At 39.5% G+C, this 19,946-nt stretch overlaps 1 protein-coding gene across 3 annotated transcripts; it reads left to right on the forward strand.

The window, feature by feature from the left end:
- The first annotated feature begins 232 nt into the window (after nt 1–232).
- On the forward strand, nt 233–18,565 carry EBAG9 (estrogen receptor binding site associated antigen 9). Of its 3 annotated transcripts, XM_082753452.1 has the most exons (8): nt 252–384; nt 5,551–5,726; nt 6,642–6,739; nt 10,350–10,428; nt 10,560–10,718; nt 12,533–12,640; nt 13,617–13,708; nt 18,013–18,565. In XM_082753452.1, exons 3-8 carry the CDS (start codon nt 6,657–6,659, stop codon nt 18,131–18,133), a joined length of 642 nt encoding a protein of 213 aa, XP_082609578.1. In that variant the 5' UTR covers nt 252–384; nt 5,551–5,726; nt 6,642–6,656; the 3' UTR covers nt 18,134–18,565. The 3 variants fall into 3 exon arrangements, with proteins under 3 accessions (XP_082609577.1, XP_082609578.1, XP_082609579.1); XM_082753451.1 differs by lacking the exon at nt 5,551–5,726 and having other exon boundaries at nt 233–384; XM_082753453.1 differs by lacking the exons at nt 252–384; nt 5,551–5,726 and having other exon boundaries at nt 10,304–10,428.
- The last annotated feature ends 1,381 nt before the right edge of the window (nt 18,566–19,946 follow it).

Raw genomic sequence — 19,946 nt, forward strand, 5'->3', positions numbered from 1 at the left:
ACTATCTCTAGGACCACACGGGCGGCACACAGATAAGGGCGATTTATCACACTTCCTGACGCGACAAAAACCCCGCTAAAACTCCTGGGGTGGGGGACCACCGGGCCAACCCCACACCTCCGCGCCGCAGGGCGGCCACGTCAACCCGCCCCGCCCCGCCCCGCTCCTACAGCCGCGGGCGGCGTGAGCCGGGCGGCCCGGGCGGCGCTGGTTGGCGGGGCCGGGGGAAGCGGCGCGGCCGGAAGGGGCGGCCCAGTCGCCCCGGTGACAGGAGGCCGAGATGGCGGCGCGGGAGGCGGTGGCGAGCGCCAGGCTTTGAATGAGGGGCGGCCGGAGGCTGCGCTTTGGCCGCCTCGGCGCCCGGCGGCCCCCCGGCCGGGGCAGGTGAGCGGGAGGCGGCCGCCGGTTGGGAGCCGTGGGGGAGGTGGGCGGTGCGCCCCTGAGGGGCTCGGATCCTGGAGAGCAAAGGAGGACGGCGTCCTGCGGTGTCTGCTGCCCTCGGAAACTCAGCCCTGGGCCGGCGGTGGGGCGCTGCTCCGTGGTCACTGTTCGTGGTGCCTCCGTGGCACGTCTGATGAAAAACAGCGCAGCTTGCTGCTTTATGGTCGTGCTGGCTGCTCTGGATATGCTGCTGGGCTGTGGAGGGGCTTCTTCAAGTCATCCCGTACAGCACGCCCCATGGTGTATCACGGCGGTGAATTATTGCTGCTTGTTTGGACAGCGGATGTTGCAAGATGATTTTGTGGTAGTAGCAAGAGTGCGTTAATTTATGTCTATGGCTTTCAGTGTGGATACAGATAATTTAAGTCCAGGGTGACCAGTAAAGACTGTGGTACAACTGGGGTATCGTGAGCTGTGTCGGAGTCTGGGAACTCCAGTGCTGTGCAGGGAGTTATATGAAGTAGTTCATTGTGTCAAAGATTAACTGTACGACCAAAGTTACAGTGTAGTATCATGGGATTGTAAGGCTTCCATCTTTATATTCTGCATCTGTTTTTCAGAAGATAGTAGCACATATAGATAACGAATTATTAAAGAATGACTGTGCCTAGTTAATGGACTTATATTTTCTGTTTTAACTAACATTACCCCAAAAAACAGGACTAATTCTAATTCAGAATAGAAAGTTTCAAGAACTTGCATTAACAAGATTGGAACTATGCTCATTTTCTTCAGGAGGAAGGGGTGAGTTGAGGTGGTACTAGCCTAGCAGTTTAATGACTATAGGAAAGTAGATTTAAAAAATAAAAAGTTTAAGCTCCAGTCTGTAAACAGTTAGGTGTCTAGGAAAGACTTAGGTATGGCTAGTTTCTGTGTTTAGTTAGTGAGACAAACTCATTCTTTCTTAAATGTTGGCATCTTCTGCAAAAAATCATCGTGAAATATCTTCTTGGATTTTGGATTTGAGCACCTTGGATGCCTTGTCTCACTCCCGTAAGTAATAGGCAAAGAAGCAGTCTTTTCTCCCAGCTACCTTGTAACTTCCTATTTAGGGTGCTTATGCTGAAACTGAGAATATCAGTGTTGAAACTACAGTTCCCTGTAACCACCCGCATGTAGACAGATGCTACACTTATAATGCTGTAGTAGCATGGCTATGAGATTGAGCCACGTTTCCATTTCATCTATCCATTTATCAAAATCAATGATAAAGATGTTGGCCTAGTTGTGCTTTTTTTTTTTTTTTTTTTTTCCTCCTGCCTCAGCACTCCCAATATTTCTACATAAAGTTTCTACATAAAGTGATTAGGAAAAAAAAAAGGATCAAATCATCCAGGAAGAAGGGAGTGGAGCATCTTCACTAGGTTACAGGATCACGGTTACTCTCTGAAGTGCAGGAGATGCTGGTTTTTGCTTCCAGTACCTGGCTGAATGCTGCTCCTGAATCATTACATTGCTGTTTTAAAAAGTCAATGTCTTTGTACATCTTTTAATGTACATGATTTGGAGGAGGAGTTTTGTGCTTGTAAAGAACCATTTATTTTTTTTAAGGTCTTTTTACTAATCTTTGTAAGGTTCCATCTCCCTGTAAACCGACTTGGTCATTCTTCAGACTGATGTGGTAGCACTGCTTGTTTAAAATTTTTATACAAATTGAACTTCTAAGAGACCTTATTCTTGCTGCTTAAACTTTGGACTAATCACATGGTGCTTTCTTGATTTTTTTTTTTTTTTTTTTTAATCAGCTGTTTGTTCTAGTGCAGACATGCTGGTTCACTGGTGCTCTTGTGGAGTTTTGGGGCTGACACGTGTGAGTACCCAAGGGCATGTTAGTCTTCTGTACCAGGAAACAGACGTCTCATTTTGCCTTAGGAGGTTTTTTGTGGTTACTCATGTAAATATGTAGTTGGTGGGGAAACGTTCAGTTTCAGTCAAGTTATTTTTAATTTTGATATAGACTTCTTCCCTTGGCTATTTAATTAGCTGTATTTAATGCAAGTAAAAGCCACTGTTTCCAAGATGTCTTCATGTATTCATTGCAGAGTCCCAGATGAGCTGATGTGAAAGAAAGTGCAATCAACTCACAAAGCAGTGGTAATTCAAGGCAGAAATTCCATTCAGAAGATGATGATATCTCAAGAAAGCAACACGGCATGCATCAGTCAGCATTACAAGTAGAACATAGGAGCAGCAGAGGAGAGGATAGGTGCCCTCTATATTAATCTTCTGTCATCTTTTCAATTGATGGAAGGAGATGAGTTCAGTAAGAGGAAAACAAAACAAAACAAAAACCTTAAGTCTTTAAAACAGTTTGAGTGCCAGAAAGTGACTTTGTTTTAGAATTGGTTCTGTCTCTTGAGATATTGCTTAATTAGTGTTTGTGTGTGCAATTAGGTATAAAAGAGGAAGTGCTCCTGCAGACAACAAGGTGCTTGTTGCATGGTGATGGTCAGTGAGCATCTTGTCTCTGGGACCTTAGTTCACATGCTCAGCTGGATGGTGTGTGCCTCAGGCTGATGCCTGCGAGGTCCGAGTTGCCAGGAGCTCTAACGCTGCTGCAAGCTGAGCGCAGCGTAAAACCGTTTCAGTACATTTCTGGACTTTCCCTCCCTTCCCTATATTTCCTTTATTGATCCATAAAATGTTTCCAGGGCTAAGTTGCCTTGGGCTTCTCACTTGTCTCTAATGTGTTTAAAATCTTGCTGCTACCATGCTCTAATCTTTGTGGTGCACAACTTCCACCTGAGCAATTGCTGTAACTTCTTTCCAGTAGAAGGCGGCTTGAGATACGTGAATCAAACTCTGGCTAAATTTGTTAACTTTTACAAAATTGTTGCACTGACTGCTAAAATTAGATGAATTAGGATTCATGTCCTGATTTACTTATTTATATCTGTTGCAATGGAGCTTAAAAGTTCAGTTGACAGTAAGTCTGATAAATGTTATACATTAGAAGGAATGTTAATGGGAGAAGGAAAGCTCCATCCCATGTTACAAATGGGAAGCTGAGGCACGGGGCGTGATACATGCAAAGCTGTGTCAGGCTGACAGATTATCAGATTTTTTGAATTCTAGTCCGGTGTTTCACCTCTGCCTCCATCTGTTAAGAAATGTTTGAGGACTCTTCCTGGAGTGTTGCCACTCCGTGTTCTGTCCCAGTGCTGTACATGGCTGTGCATCTCTTCTTTGCCAGGCTGGAGAAGAAACAGAAATACAAGGAACACCTTGTTTTACCTAACAAGTCTCATGTAATGTTATCAGGTGAATTCAGTTTGCACTAAACTCAAAAAATGCAATAACACAAACACTTCAAATGCCGTTTTAGATGCCTGGTAGGGAATGCTTGATGTGTCCTGATCTTGAACCAAGTACTTGGTTTAGGATTCTTTTTACCTAACTTTTAACATACTGCCAAAATTAATGCGTATGTGCTGCTTCACATCTTAATTAGCTGTAGAAAAACTAGATACACTGATAAAAGTACCTTTTAAAGCTGGGTGACTGCTGGTAGTACTGTGCCTAGTGATTCCTTGCTGTTGCTGAAACTCTGGCTGCGGATCTGACAACTTCGATCACAGGGCTTAACTTAACTGGGGAGGTTACAATCAAAGCTTAGAGCAGAGGAAAGCAAAATGCTACTTGCTGTCTTGAAAGGCTTGATACTGCCATAGTTAAAGGGGAGCATGGCTCAAACACACACGTACAGCACATGGCTGTGTCTCGCTTTCCTTCAGTATAATGCTGTAGTTTCTGCGTGGCACATAGGAAGCAGAGCAAGGAGTCACCTGAGCGGTGTGGAGAATGAAGGTAGCTGTTGAACCCTGCTGAACAGGCGTGTGGGTGATATTGAAGTGTGTGCAGACGTGTATAGGAATGCCCTGGGAAAAAATGCATTAATTTCTGGTGACTAACAAACACTTGTCAGCGGTGAGCTTCAAGAACTTGTGAGCTAGACTGTCCTTGAGGGTTCTGTTTGTTTGTTTGTTTATTTGTTTGAATTTAGGCAAAAATAATATTGAGTCTAGATATTTTTGAGTAATAGTGCTTCCTAAAACAATCATGTCAATCAGTGGGCTGTTCTGTTTTGTTTTTAAATTTAGGATCTGTCTGGACTGTCTAGCGTGGCAGTTCAGTAGGCTAAACAGTAGGAAAGTTGCTTTACTCTTTGTACTGTAGAGTATCTTTCTATTAACTCCCTCTGACCCCCGAGCCAATAAAAGAGTGAATTCTGATGAAGAAGAATGGAATGAGCTTCTAAATAACCTTCCTTTCAGAAAAGACATACCTTTATTCTTATTTCAGCAGGTCACCTGCTCTTCATTCCTGAAATCCCAGGTAGATGGCTTTTAGCTGCATCTCTTTAAAGTAACAATTTCTTTTGCCAATTAAGTGCTCCTGTGCAGTAATCTTTACCTTTAGAATAGAGAGCTATCCATCCAATTGCCATCTGCTTTTTCTTTCACTAGCTTCTACTGTTCCTAAATCCTTCAAATTTTTGACTGATGCATTATCCTGTCACCTAGATATTGTCCAAATCACTTATGCCAGAAGGTAAGGAAGTTCAGGAGTACAATACCAAATAATAGTTCTGTTTTTAAATTGGAAAGCTGAGTGTGTTGGCTGGTGTCTGATGTTACTACTTTTTTTGTGGGAAGTTTGACTGTTTCCAGTTCCTGTTAGGTAAAAAGTCCATTTAATACCCACTCTTCTATAAGGAGTCTCCCATGAAATAAGACTAAGACAAGGCTAGTGTCGAGGTAGAGGTGAAATGTGTCCTGCAAGGCCTTTCTCCTGAGCTACAGCTTTGTAGCATGGCCTGTAATTTGGTGGTTATGTTATATATTTGGTGTAATTTTGGTGCTTATACAAAGGCTTAAGCCTTTTTTTTTTTTTTTTTTTTTTTTTTTTTCAGTAAAAGGACCTACTTGCTTAGTGGCAACCCTACACAAAATTTTCAAATATATTTTCTGGATTGTATGTGAAGTAGTATTTCTAGCACTGTATTACTAGGTTTAATACTAGTTATCGTGCAAATGAGCACCGATAAAGTAAATCTAAGCTCCGTGAAGCTCACAAATCCCACGATGTACTTTTTAATAAAATCCTCAGGGCAGTATTGGAGCAGCCTACCTAATGACCCACCTTCCTGACTCTTCCTAACTTAAAGCCTGGAATATAAAAAGTGATTTAAATGCCATAGCGTATCTGAAATCAAGCTGTCCTTCCATGGAATACTCATGGCCTGAGGAAGATGTCACAGGGCTGCCTTCTCTTCTCACCAGGAGGTATGTTAAACTGGCAACAGAAAATGTTGTTACAAGTGTAGCTGCATATAATTAAAAGCTGTTTGTGAAGCCTAACCTCTTCTTCCTTACTCTGAGATGTTCACCTGTAGAAAAAAGAAAAGGGATCATTGAATTACAGCTTATTATTCTAATTGGGTCTACACCTATTTGAGGGGACCTATTGGAATAAGTATAGATACACTGAATATCAATTACTAAAGTCTCTAATTGACGCTGAAAAATAGCAGCCAGCATTGTTGGTTTCAGCTAAAGATCAATTTTTGCTCATCTGGGTCTGTTAGCATAATCTGAGCTGTCACAGGAGCATTGATGTATCCAGGGGATTAACTTGTGCTGTAGCGCACGTAGTGTGGACAGGATCCTTCTTCCCTGGTGATCTTTCAGTGACATTGGTCACTAAAATAAAATGTTTGTTCTCATCACACGTTTCCAATTAAAATCACTGGAAACTTTAAACAGCCACTTTTGGGTTTTGACTTAGTGCTGATTTAATGTACATTTATAATTTGCATTTGCAAGACTTGCTTAAGGAGGTGCGAGCTTCTTGGTCATAATTCTTTTCTCCTTGCATTGTTAGTGTCTAAGGCGTACAGTCACCACAGCTGATTGCCAGCACTTCCACTTCAAAAGTGTCTTTAATTGTCACTTTATCTATAATTATGTGCTGTTTTTTTAAAGGCTGTACACATAAGGTGCTTGAATTTTTTACATCAGTGAAATGTCCAGGTAGTAGGCAGGTAGACTCCTCTGCTCCAGGTACCTCCTTTCTTTTCTTTTCTTGCATGAGTGTAGCTTCACAGAATGTTTCCTGTTTATGAGCAACTAAGGAAATTGGCTTTAAGGGCTATAAAGATATATAATGCTCTACATCTAACTTTTTTTTTTCTTTTGCAGGAAGGGTTTCTCATCATGGCCATAACACAGTTTCGGCTCTTTAAAATCTGTACTTGCCTGGCAGCTGTGCTTTCTTTTATTAAAAAGTTAATATGCAGGTAAACACGTACTTAATTTGGTTACCTTTTCTGGTTTAATTGCAAGTTCTTTCTCGTCTTTCCTTCTCCCCAACACATACCCACCTCTTTTCCTAATTCTGGTTTTGCTACCAATTGCAAAACAATCAAGAAGGATACAAAACAAGTCAAATCCATTCTTCAGTCTGCATATTCCTGTGGAGTTCAAAAGTCTATGTAATACAGTTGTGAGTCTGTGAATTTTTGTGTTATGATAGCTCTAATGGGGATTGTTTTCTGAACAGCTATGACAGGGTTTAAAAATTGCCTTTTAGCGTTATCCTCTGTCAAATGACTAAAAACCATTCACAATTTTTTTAAAAAGGATTTGGCAAGTGATATTCTCTTTTTTAAGAGGTTCAGTTAATGGCAGCATCCACCCAGTCATCAGTCAGTAGGCTTTCATTGTAAATATAACTCATTCTCATCCTGCTTGGTCAAGAAACTTGAGATGCTTGAGACTTCAGGTTCTTCTGCCTGCTAAAGGTTAATTCAAATGTTTAGAGGACAGTGATTAGTTTCAGAGAACCACTTTTTTTTTCCTTTTTTAAAAATGAACATCTTAAAACTTGCAAGAAAAAGCAAAAACACTTAATGTTCTTTTGAGTTGTAAATTTGTGAACGCAGCAGTGCAGTATCTAGAAGCATTACAAAAAAATATAAAAACACACGTGTGTGTGTTTTTATCTCTAACACATGTGTTATATATACAGATTTATGGTTATATATTAGTAGGGTTCAACAGTACCTGATGCTGATCTTCTCGGATACTGTGCCATCTTCTGGACTACTTTTCCTTCTCATCACCCTTACAGGATGTTGTTTTATTTAAACAATTAGCAGTCTGAAGAAATGTATTATTCTTTTGTGTATGATAACTACTACCTTGCCACTGAGATTAAAGCATATGCAGAGCATGTGGTACACACAAAATAGCATCTGAATTGTTTTTTGTCCTGTTTACCTTTACTCATTGTATAAATAAGAAGAAGCTTTTAACTAGTTGTTGGTAAATTCATTCCACATCTACTGAAGTTTTAAGAGGCACATTTTAATGCTGCATACAACTTGATAGCTGTCAGCTTTAGTTTTGTGATTTGAATTCTAAATTAAATTAAGAATACTTGCCATTCAAGTTCTTTGAGAAGTCAAAACACCAAGTTGGCATAATTTCTGTAACATATATTTTATATATGTTTCTGTAACATGTGGACCCTTAATCTAAGTGTTAAGATATCTCTTAGAAAGAGATAGTACTATCACTGAATGTAATAAACAATTTTCTTCTTTTTCAATTTCTGAATGAACTTAATCATTGCAGTGAACAGGTGAGGAACTGATTGGGAGCAAAAAATAGGAGAACTTTTCTTCTCTTAATAACTGTTAGTTAAAACTTTCACATAAGCAAGTGAGTTGATCAAGCTGGTTCAGTCCATTAACTACGGATAGTTCTTCATTTTAATGTCAGCTGCAAAGCGTAGTTTGATAAATTTTGTTTTCTTATAACGCACCCCTGCATATGAGTAAGCTTGGTAACCAACAAATGTGATTTAATTAAATGTGCATTTTAATTTGATGGATATGAGCTAGTACTTGTTTGGATTACATATCTTAGTTTTTAATTTAAACAAGTGCCTGCAGAGACTGTGCATCTCTAGTCAGCATAAAGCCTGTGCATAGCACTTGGCATCTTTTTAGTTAACTTTTTGATGAACGGCAGCCTCCTTGATACCGCTGTTTCCAGCAAACAACAGGTATAATTACAAAATAAGGTGAAATTTCATTCTTTTTAAAATCTTCATTTTGCTAACAAATCTGGATGCTGCTAATTATTGTAGATAAACAAAACCAAGAGACATTTGGTCTTCAGAGCAGTGATCAGTCTAATGATGGTTGGGAAGCAGCTGTTTCCAGGCTTAGGTTTCTGTTAGAGACATCAACAAATCCAGTCAGCCCAAGTATCAGATGTTCCTAATATGTTTGAGGGAGCTTTGGTTTTATTTTTGTTTGTTACAGAATCTAGCATCAAGTACATACAAATATTTTCATGTGAAGAGAAGATTAAAACAGGTCTCATATAACTGCGTATGTAAGTCAAACAGGCCTACAACAATGACATTTTTATCGTTGTTGACACCACAGTAGTAGATGACCTTTTGTATGAAGACTTAATTTTTTCCAAGGATATAATCCGGAAATTGTGTTTAAATTTGGTTGCCTAAGTAATCTTTTTTTACAACAGAACCTGCTCAAAGATTGAACCTGTGCATATATACTACATAAGATAGAATTTAGAATTTTGTCCCTATCTTGGTTGCCTTATACTTAGTAATAGCTTTTTCTGAGCTACATTTATTTTAATTTCTTAACACTGTAAAGACTTCAAGACTTAGACAGCTGTAAGTTTATTTCTTAAAAACCTGAAACAATTAAGATTTGCTTTGTCTTGAAGACTTCTTGCACGAGAACTAAACTGTTGTTTTTCAGCATAAAGGAGCAGTTTCTGAATGGGCTAGAGTTAATTATATGAAGCGAAAATTTGATGATAGCACCTGATCTTTCCTAAGGAGGTATAATTTGGTCAAAAGTAGGAAAAAATAATCTAGTCACTCACCGGTGTGCAGTGGACCTTGTGTTACAAGCAATTCAGCTGCTCTGATGTGATGGTGGAATGTTCTATAATAATAACAATAATGGACGTGAACTCCAAGTGCCAGTTCCCTGTGGCATTCTCATCAGCATCAATAAACAGATCTTTGCTCTTCAAAGCTATCGAGGTCCAAGGTCAGTTAGGTGACTGTCTTGATATAGGAGGTGACACCTGGGGAGAACACGAGTGTCAGTGTCAAATTAATTCTCTTGTGTTAAAAGGTTTTAAGATACAGCAAATGTCAGCTAAAAATATTTTGTTAATGTGATTTTTTTTTTTAATGTCATGAAGTAAATATTTGCATTGTTTATTAGCAATGCACTAGTGTTTGTCTTCAATTAAAATTGCTACAGTTGCTGAAACACTTTCGCTGCGACATTATTAAATAGAAGCATGTATTGAGCAGAAGCTGTTGACTTGCATTACATTTTGCTACCTATCTTTAGACTTCAAAGGGAAAAGTGCTTTAGAGGGGCTTTCAAATCGAGCAGCTCAACAAACGATTTGTTAAATGCAGCTTAACGCTTCAGGACAATAGAAGAATTTCTCAGTTTCCAGTGGAAATGGTTATCTTTGAGCTAATACAGATCTGTAGTGTTTGCTTCTTTAGCATTGGGAATCTAAAAACTGTAACTGACTATATGCAAATAACTGATTTAATTCATCTCTTTTCAAACTGGCATAGAAACAGAGGAGGAGCAACTCTTTAAGAAATGTGAAGAGTAAATGGCACTTGAAATTTGTGTGAGCCCCACTTTAAATTCACGATGGAAGTCTTACTAGCAGTAGACAATACTGAGGTAGTTTAGGCACTTAATGTTTTAGCCAAGGCTACTTTCAGCAGTGCTGTTCTCAGACCTCCTTTTTTTTTTTTTTTTTTTTTTTTTAAAACGTAGTGCTCATGTTTTCAGAGCTTGGAGGAATCCTACATTTTTCTTTCAGGTCTGGAAGAGGGCGAAAATTAAGTGGAGACCAAATAACTTTGCCAACCACAGTGGATTATTCATCTGTTCCCAAACAGGTAATTGCTTCAGTGGTAGGTAATTTAATAATTACTTAACAGAGTGATTGTACCAGTTCTGTTGTCTTAGCAAGATACGTTAAGACACATTTTTACTTTCAGATATTAATTTGTATCATTTACTTTTACAGCCAGAAGTAGAAGACTGGTCTTCATGGGATGAGGATGCACCCACCAGTGTGAAGATTGAAGGTGGCAATGGTAATGTGGCAGCTCAGCAAAACCCTTTGGAACAAATGGAACCTGATTATTTCAAAGATATGACACCAACTATAAGAAAAACTCAAAAAGTAGGTATTGAGTTTTCAACTATACTTACTGAGGGCTTTCCATGTTTTAATATAGGTTATAAGTAAATTGGCAACCTATAGACAGTGCTTCAGGCAAAAGTATGTTGTCCTGTTGAAAGGAGAATAGATGCTGATGTCTAGTCTAACCTGGCTGATTAAAATGCTGACTTTCAGACCTTACCAAATGTGATTCTGGTTAGTGTTTACATTGCTAGTCTTATAATTCTTGGAAACTTACGATGAGTTTCATAGTCTAACTGTTCTAGGAAGTATAAATGTGAGAACTCTCACCTCGCTTTTAATTCTAAAAACAGCACGGTTGCACTAAGACACTTGTGCTCATACCTCTTTGGTATTTGAACAGAGACACTCGATGTCCTGCCCTTACTGATGTTTGATGTAGCAACGTTGCTGCTTCAGAAAGCAGTGGGTTCCTGTCTTACCAAACCGTGTTGGAGCGAGTGTTGTTAGGGAGCTGATATTTCGAAATAGCTTGCTCTTCAAAGGTCAGATTTTTGAAGAATAGAGAGATGGGTATCTTCACACTAATATTAACACCACGAACTTTTTCTAATTAAAGTTCTGGTAAATTGCAAGGTTTGTTTCCATGTGGAAATATTCCAGTTGGATACCTACAGGGCTTTGAGTCGATTGGAAAACCTTTTGCATCATGAAGGCAGTCAAGGACTGGAACAGGTTGCCCAGAGTGGTCCAGTCTCCATCAAGACCCAACTGCATAAACCCTGTGTACCTTTGTCAGCCTCAGAGCTGACCATGCTTTGAGCAGGAGGTTCATCTGGAGACCCCCTAGGCCCTTTCAAACCTTAATTCTCTGGTGCTCCTATGAACTGGAGATGATAGTGGGGTTGTTCTTGTGTATATTTGGGATCTGCAAGACTGTGTGGACTAGAGTCTTCTGAGGATTCTGGTCTTAGAAAATCTGGGGGGCAGAGGAGGACTGGGGGAGAGGTGGATTTCTCCTTTGTTTCTCATGATGTTTTTTCTTAATGAATTAAGCTTCTGGTGTAGCATAAAACTCAGGAAGAGTCCATGCTGCTTAAGTACTGCTATACTGGTTCAGTTTAAACACATCTCTAGGGTTGACTGCAGGCACCATATAGACCATTGCTGCTAACTTGGCCCTGTTACCAACCTGTAAGTACAAATTTGTATTTGCAGTTCCACAGTGTTGGGGCTCAATATGGAACCCCAAGATCTGAGGTGGAATCCTTTTGTGTTCCTGCTCATATCGATGGTGTGGAAATGGAATTTCAGTCGGATAACCACATCTGCCATTGCGAAATGAGATTGTCTAGTCCTGTTTGCTTTCTTGCATTGCTCCTTGTGTTTGTACAGTCAGTGAAATTGGGGATCTTTTGGAAGCAGCAGGGGCTTAAAATAGGCTAAACAAAGCAAGTGAGTAAGCTCATGTCTTGAGGTCAAGACAGATAAGGGATACAGGATCTTAGCTACTGTGTTAAACTTGTTAACTTGCCTTTCAGGAGAAGCATTAGTGCACGTTTTTCAGCTAAATTAGCACAGAGCTTTATCAGTTGATGTGATATGGAGTTGCATTTCAACTACTGAAGCTTAGGCTGTCTGCACAGCAGTGCTGTTGAAGTACCTGGAATAGCTTGTGTTCCAAAGCAGGGTTTCTCCAAGGAATATCTCATGTAATTGGTAGCTCAGGTGAATACTGGGAGATGTGGCTGTTAGATCTCTCCTTTTTTTGTGCCCTTTTTGTGTTTTGATACAGTCATAGGTTGTCAGAGTGCTTTGACCTCTCTTTTTGTTCCTTTTTTGAATATTTTCAGATAGTTATTAAAAAACGAGAACCTTTAAATTTTGGGATTCCAGAGGGAAACACAGGATTCTCTAGCAGACTAGCAGCTACGCAAGATATTCCTTTTATTCACCAGTCTGTAAGTATGCTCTAAGTATTGATCTCTTATTTGACAGGTAAATGACTTCCTTAGGAGAAGGAATAATCTGCCTTCTGTATTGTGAAGAGCAAGAGGAATAGTTGTGGAATAACATAAATTATTTTAAAATCGAGTATGTGGTTCAAAGTAATGAAGTAATTGATCTAATTCTAATTTATTTACTCTACTGTGAAGCTTAACAGACCAGTGGTTAAAAGGTAGGGAGCTTCCAAGCACCTTTATACCAGCAAATCTTGTAAGCCAATGACTTACATGTTTTTTGGACTCTACACAGTAAGTTTCTAACAAGAGTTTTTATTATTTTTTTTTCTAGGAAGTCTGTGGGTTTTATTTGCTTTGTAATCTTGAACCCATATTTAACTTTCTGCTTCTCCCTCCTCTTTATATAGAGCTTGTCTTCTAAGAGTCTCCTAACTTTTGCTCTTATTTTGCTAAATAGCCTGGCTATGCAATAGCCTGGCTGTTAGAGGGAGATACTCATTTTTTTTCTTAATTTTTGCCTTCTTTAACAGTGCTTTGTTTAATGTAGTACACAAAGTGGTCTAGGCAGAAAGCAGTACAGAATGGTCATAACACTTCCTTAGACTGTCATAATGAAAATAATTCAGGAAAGGGCTCTGGTGAGTAAAAACAGCATTCAGGGAATAATGTTGGTCTGTCCATGCAACTTCCAGAAATTTTTAATACCATCTACTCAGTTCACCTGCTCAACTTGTCTTCTTCCTAAAAATGCATTCTAGTACTTCCTTCTTTCCTTTGTTCCCCAGCAACAGAATCTAAAAATCTACACTAACAATATAAAGGCAAAAAGTCAGTATTAGAACGTGAACAGTAAACTGAGAAGTACTGTCATATCTTAGATATTTCTGGAAGCCTGAAGCATCAGGGTTAAAAATAAGTGATTTTATCTTTATTTTTTCCACGTGCTTAGAGTTTTTTTCTTGTTTTGTTCCAGCCTGAACTGGGAGACTTGGATACTTGGCAAGAAAATACAAATGCCTGGGAAGAAGAAGAAGATGCTGCCTGGCAGGCAGAAGAAGTTCTTAGGTAAATGAAAATAGCATAGCACTACAAAAACTTTTATATGCAAAATAATCAAGTGCAGGTTTGTTTTCTGTAGCACTTCTCTCATTCTCAGTGCTTCACAAAACTAGTGTGAATACCTCATCTCTTTTATTCTTCTTTTCCATTTTAAGAAGTTGAAGTACAAATGGTAGTGAGATGCAGGTTGAGTTGAAGCTAATTGCACACAATGATCTGAATTCGCAATGACTTATGTTAACCTGTTTAATTTCAAAGTTTTATCAAACTTTAGGAGCTTGATACATGATCAGATAACCTGCCTCAGATCACTCCAGCTTCCTAACCTGTTCTTATTCTACTCAGAAAATCACAAATCTACGGCTTCGGTGAGACAATAGTGACAATGGGAAATAAAGACGTGATATATTTAAAAATAATTCTAAACCTGTGAATTCTTTAAAGAAAAAGGGTATTTTTTTTCAGAAAGAAGATTCTGTAGAGCTATTTATTGTGCCATTATTTGGGAAGATGTCTTACTCTCTTGTTCAAGAGTACAAGAGTGAAGTCATACATAAGAAGCATGCTTTTGATGCGTTAGTGGTGGATGATAAATTCAACCAATTCTAACGCTGTCAAACATACATTGACATTCTGGTTAATATTTAGTTAGTTGTTTTTTAACGTTATTACTGAAACTGTTTCAAGACTGTATTGCAGAAGCTATATGATATATCCGAATGTTGTTTCTTCGGGTTGTTTTTGTTCCAAGGATAGTGCCTTTAAAGAACATCAATAGGCTCAGTAAGATCTTTAATCTCAGATGTGCAATCTATTGAGACTCAACCTGTGATGCACCAGACAAAGAAAATGAAAGACAATGAAAAATCCTGTTTATTTGGAATTGGGGAATGACACTGCAGCCTCTGCAGTTAGCAAAAGCAGTGTGTTTTACTGAGCCCTTACCACGTTCCATTAAAGATCTTGGTTTTAAGGCTATAAAAACAAGTACTCAAGCTTTCCCGAGCGTGGACTTGTTTTACAGAAGTTAGACAGTAATAATCCAGTGAGTGCATGTGTGTTTGTTTCTGGAGTGTGAAATTGTCTGTGTAGTGGATTTTTCCTGGGATGGTTGAAGGTATATTTTCTGCCAGTTGTCAGGTTTGTGCTTTAGAATGCTTAGTGAGAGGGATTGCTTGCATGGGAATAGCAGTGGAGTTTCTCAAATTTTCTTATTTGGTAGAAGCTGTTCGGAAGCTTTTGGCCTGACATATTTTTACTATGGAAAGGCTTCAGCTCGAGTAGTTAATTTTGAGAGGCTTCCTCCTCTGCCCCACTAAAAGTATTGAACTTTACTTGTTTTAGTAGGGATTTATGTGTATGTGTCCAAATATTTCAAGTGAACGGAGCACAACTAGAACTGTAACTGTCTGTATTACATATCTCTTGGCCTACTATGAATGGCCACCTCGGTACAACTGATCATTGTCTGAGTTGTACCCCAGCTGTGTGAAGTAAAACCTTTGTTTTATTCAGGACACATCAGATTACAGTGGTTTTCTTTAATTGTGGAAAATGCTGGCTGATATTTAGCAAGATTGGTAGGAAATGCCTTCCGGGCTTACAGTCTCTCTTGCAGTAGGTATCTGTGGTGGAATTAACATCTAACTTTTGACACAAAACTTGAGTATAGTACTTGATAGGCCTGGCTCTGTTTTTCAGGCGTGTGTAGTAAGGGAGCAATCTGGAGTCTGTTCTTAGTGCTCAATCATGCTAAAATGGTCTGTGGCCTCTTAATAGCAGGGCAGACTGTATCCTGCGGCCTTCTCCCTGGTGACTTAATGCACACAGCAACAGTTGAAGCAAGCATGTGTAGTAAGCCAGATGCTTCCTGGAAATCCAAGCGTGCTGGAAGACAGTGCTGAGGAGTAATCTGCAGTTGTTGTCTGAGCAGTTCCTGGAGTCTGTTTTCTTGCCCATTCCCCAGCAAGTTCTGGGCTGGTAGCACTGAAATCTTCCAGTCAGTGGCAAAGCAGTGTGGTGGATGAAAGCTGGATTTTCATTTTTCTTTGCAATTAATTGAAGTTAGATAGAACTTCGCTGCTGCAGATTGTAGATACCTGTATGTACCTTTAGACTTTCTAATACCAATGAATTGTTCTTTTTTTATTTTCCCCAGTGGAAACAGTTAACATAAATGGTCCTTGGTTTAATAAGTAGCTTTGTGTAAAAGGTCCAATGTGTGAGAATAGTTTTTGTACTCTTTGTATTGAAAGAAATGAAAATGATGATGAAATGAAATCATTCTTCTTAGTTTTTCAGAATGCATACAGTAAGAAAAAAACAAACACAACCACTGGAATGTCTGCTAACTGTTCTGGTTATAATTAGTGTTCTGCTAACCAGTGAAAGAGGTTTAGTTTTTTTGGACATAACTAGTGTTAGCAGTGCAAAGCAAGGCTGGCATCAATAATGAATACTTTTCTGGTTTAAATGACTGGTATCATTCCATCCAAACTGTGCTGAACTCCTTGTGCTGGAGCTCAGAATAAGTGAGTCAGATGTGGCTGTAGTTTGTCGTAGGCTCTTTGTTGAGAAATTGAACCTTTCTGAGCTCAAAAGGTTGTAGTAACTTCATACTGAAAACAAGTAAAATGTTTGGAATAGATACCAGTGTTTTGAACAGTGACCAAGTAAAAGAGCAGTAAAAGGCAATTGCTTTCCTGGTAAGCTACTTGTATGTATTTTCTGGTGACTTCAGTACCTCTGAGATGATACAAAGATCACTTCTCATTTGGACTTAACTCAAGTCCAATAAAATCACTCAGCCAGTAGAGGGCATGGAAACCCCTTACAGGAATCTTTACTGTGCAGTGTTCTGTGTTGTAGTTTACACGGGGAAAGAAACCTGATCTGCTATAACTTTCCTTATTTCACAACAGCAAGTGAATAGCAAAATTGCTTAACACCTTTTGCGTCTTTTTTCTTTCCTTTTTTTTTTTTTCTTTTTTAAACTAACTCCACTGTCTCTTTTTGGAACTGCACTGCCTCTATGTGCGTCCTGCCCTCTTTTGCATCAGTTCAGAGGTGTGAAAAATAAAAAATAAAAGTTTGGGCTTCCCTTAACCCCACTAGGAATGAGAGGTAGATTCTGATGTAAATGATTAATTTCATTCTTTCAAGACAGCAGAGCAGTTTATTAGGGGATAGGAAAACTTCTAGCCATTAATAATCAATCAAATGAAACCGTGAAGGTATTAAGTACAATTCCTCTCCTACCACTGTCAAGTACAAAGATAATGTGTAGTCTTTATACCTCAAGTATTTTGTTTTGTGTGCCCAGCTTGCCCGTAGTTGACAATTTACCAAAGAAGGTTGCCTCAGTTGAAGATGGTTTTTAATTCTGAACGTTTTACAGACATGCACAGATAACATTAATATGTTGAAAGTTAACTCCTTACGCTCTACCAATTAGACTTCTTTATTCTCTTTTAATGAGCTATTCTTTATTCTTACCAAATCTGATAAATTTCTCCTCCTCAAATTAATGAAGCTCCGTTTTTTATTTTTAAGTCATCTTGCAAGCAGCATGGCAGTGTTGTTTTTTTTTGTTTTTTTTTTTTTTTTAATATCTAATAAGCCAAATGCAAAGCAGGAGTGACCTCTGAACACTGTTCTATTGCTAATGGTGAAGTACAGGAGCAAGCTGCAATGTGTCACTTGGAATATGAGCGCTATAACGTGTCCCTGAGAAATAGAGTACAGCACGGATCCTGAGCAAGTGAAAGGGAATGTTAAAAGTTATCATCTCACTTGGTTACATGGAAAATGTTCGTAGGACTTGCATTATGAAGAGCACAGCTACTGATGCCTGTGCTGAGGAAAAGGAGGGGCAGAACTTCATGTTCAAGACAAGTCAAATTGTGTTGGTCTGAATTTGAAAAGACAGGTCATCTTGCTATTGTAGCACTAGATTAATTATGTTCTAATTAGCATTAGGCCTTTTAATTGTCCACTACTTGAACTAATTATTCTGAATCTTTGAGAACTGAGTGGCTTTCAGATTCTAAATGTTAGGGGGGATAGCTGGGCCAGATGATCCTGGCAGTCTTTTCCAACCCTTATGAATCTGTGATATTTGAAGGAATATTACTGCCTAAGACCATATTAATCTGAGAAAAGACCTTTAGTATGACAAAAGAGTAACTGTTCTGAGACTAACTATAGTCGACTGAGGCTCTGTTTTCTATTAGTTATAATAAGCTAGTTATTGACTATGCTGTAAATTGGACTCCTGTTTTTTTTAGCAGTTCATTTTTCTCTAATTACAGGCAACAGAAGATAGCAGAAAGGGAAAAACGAGCAGCAGAACAACAGCGAAAGAAGATGGAGAAAGAGGCCCAAAGGCTAATGAAAAAAGAACAAAACAAAATTGGTGTAAAACTGTCCTAACAGAAACGACGCATCGGTGGCAGTGCCAGTGGGAAAAGAGAATTCCAGCTCTACAACATGCGTATTGGTATTGATATAAGTATTTCCAGGACTTCAACACACTGCTCGGTTTCAATGCATTCTTCAGGTCATTCTTGGAAGCCAGAATTCTCCCAAAGTATCTTGAACTGCTAGTAGATGATTCTTTAAGGAGGAAAACAAAATCACAAAAAACAAAACACACACACAAAATCATGCCTTGGTGAAATGAAGTTTCCTACAATAGTTCTGTTCCAATACCCTTCTTTGCAGCAAAATTGATTGAGCAAGGATGTTGATTGAGAGAGACTCCTAATGAACAGCTCAAGCCTAGAGAAAAGAATGTAAATATTCAGTGGTGGGGAACCTACTGTATTGTCTGTGCTTACCTGAAACATGTAATTAAACAGTTTTAAATAACCCTTTGCTTCCTACTTGATATCAAAATGTCTGCTTTTGCCTTTTATAAAAGTATGTATAAATACCTCAGTTTTATGCTGGAGAGGTTTTGGAGGAAGTCCTGATGCAGTGCCAGTATTGTGCAGCAGCAGACACAACCCTGGTGTGATAGCACTGCTGTTCTAGCTACATGTGCGGAGCACAGCACTGCATGGGCTGCTGCAGGGAAAAGTTAGCTCCATCCCAGCCAGACCCAGCACAACATCATGCAGAAGATGATGACCTGTTATGGGTGACCTGCGGCTCTACGTGTACTCCTGGTGTGCTGTGGTAGAGGAGAGGTTACAGCTGAATGCTTCACTGGGTTTCTCATCACTTCGGCACTTGCAGCTTCCTGTGTTACCGCACCCACTTACAACACTGAGGTGGCTACAGGCAATGGTATGGCTGCACAACAAGGGCGTGTTCTGCTCCATGAGTGCAGGGGAGTGATTTAATTGTTTCTTTGTATTGGTAGATTTGTATTTCTTGCACAAATTGTTACTTCCTGCAGTTAGGAAAAAAATCCTGACATCTCCCAGCCATTGCATAGGTAGTATAGTTTGGAAATTCTCAGTTCAGTTACCAGCACTCCTTGGATTCCCTTTATGTAGAGGTAGACTTCAGTGGTAGGTGGCACTGGCACAGGCTGCCCAGAGAAGCTGTGGATGCCCCATCCCTGCAGGTGCTCAAGGCCAGGCTGGATGGGGCTTTGGGCAACCTGGGCTGGTGGGAGGTGTCCCTGCCCATGCCAGGGGGTTGGAACTGGAAGGGCTTTAAGGTCCCTTCCAACCCAAACCAAACTACGCTGTTATCTCTGAAGTCATGATTCAGGTGTGTGGGTTTGTATCTTGTGACAGGTAAGTGAATTTTCACTTCTGTGCCTGAGACTTGTTCCCCATGCATACAGGGAACTATAAAGTTGTGAAAGAGTGTGGCTGGGTGGGAGCTTGCCTATGGTGTGTGCCCAGAAAAACAGAATTTCTAACTAAGTTGCAGGTTCTGACATGGGTTTTGCTTGAAAGATAATTAAGATAGCAAGGTGGTAAGGTCTTAGTGACTGGAAAGTTCTTAGCAAAAATGTTTGTTCTGCTTGTTGTGTTCCTTAAAGTCTTGCACAATTCGACTGATTTGACAGAAATCTCAAATGTGATGTCCTTGAGAACTGTTCAATTTCAGAATGCATTTTAGAAGGCAACAATATTCACTTTCATCCTTATTTTTTCTGTACAAGTGCTCTGGCTGGAGCAGAACAGATGGCTACATGCTCTGCAGACTGAACAGCTGCGTGGCAAGTAAATCTTACAGGGAACACTGGTAAAATACCTGACTGGTGAGATGAATGGGAGATAAGGGA

This window comes from Aythya marila (genome assembly GCF_965140915.1).
Source record: "Aythya marila genome assembly, chromosome: 2".
Lineage (NCBI taxonomy): Eukaryota > Metazoa > Chordata > Aves > Anseriformes > Anatidae > Aythya > Aythya marila.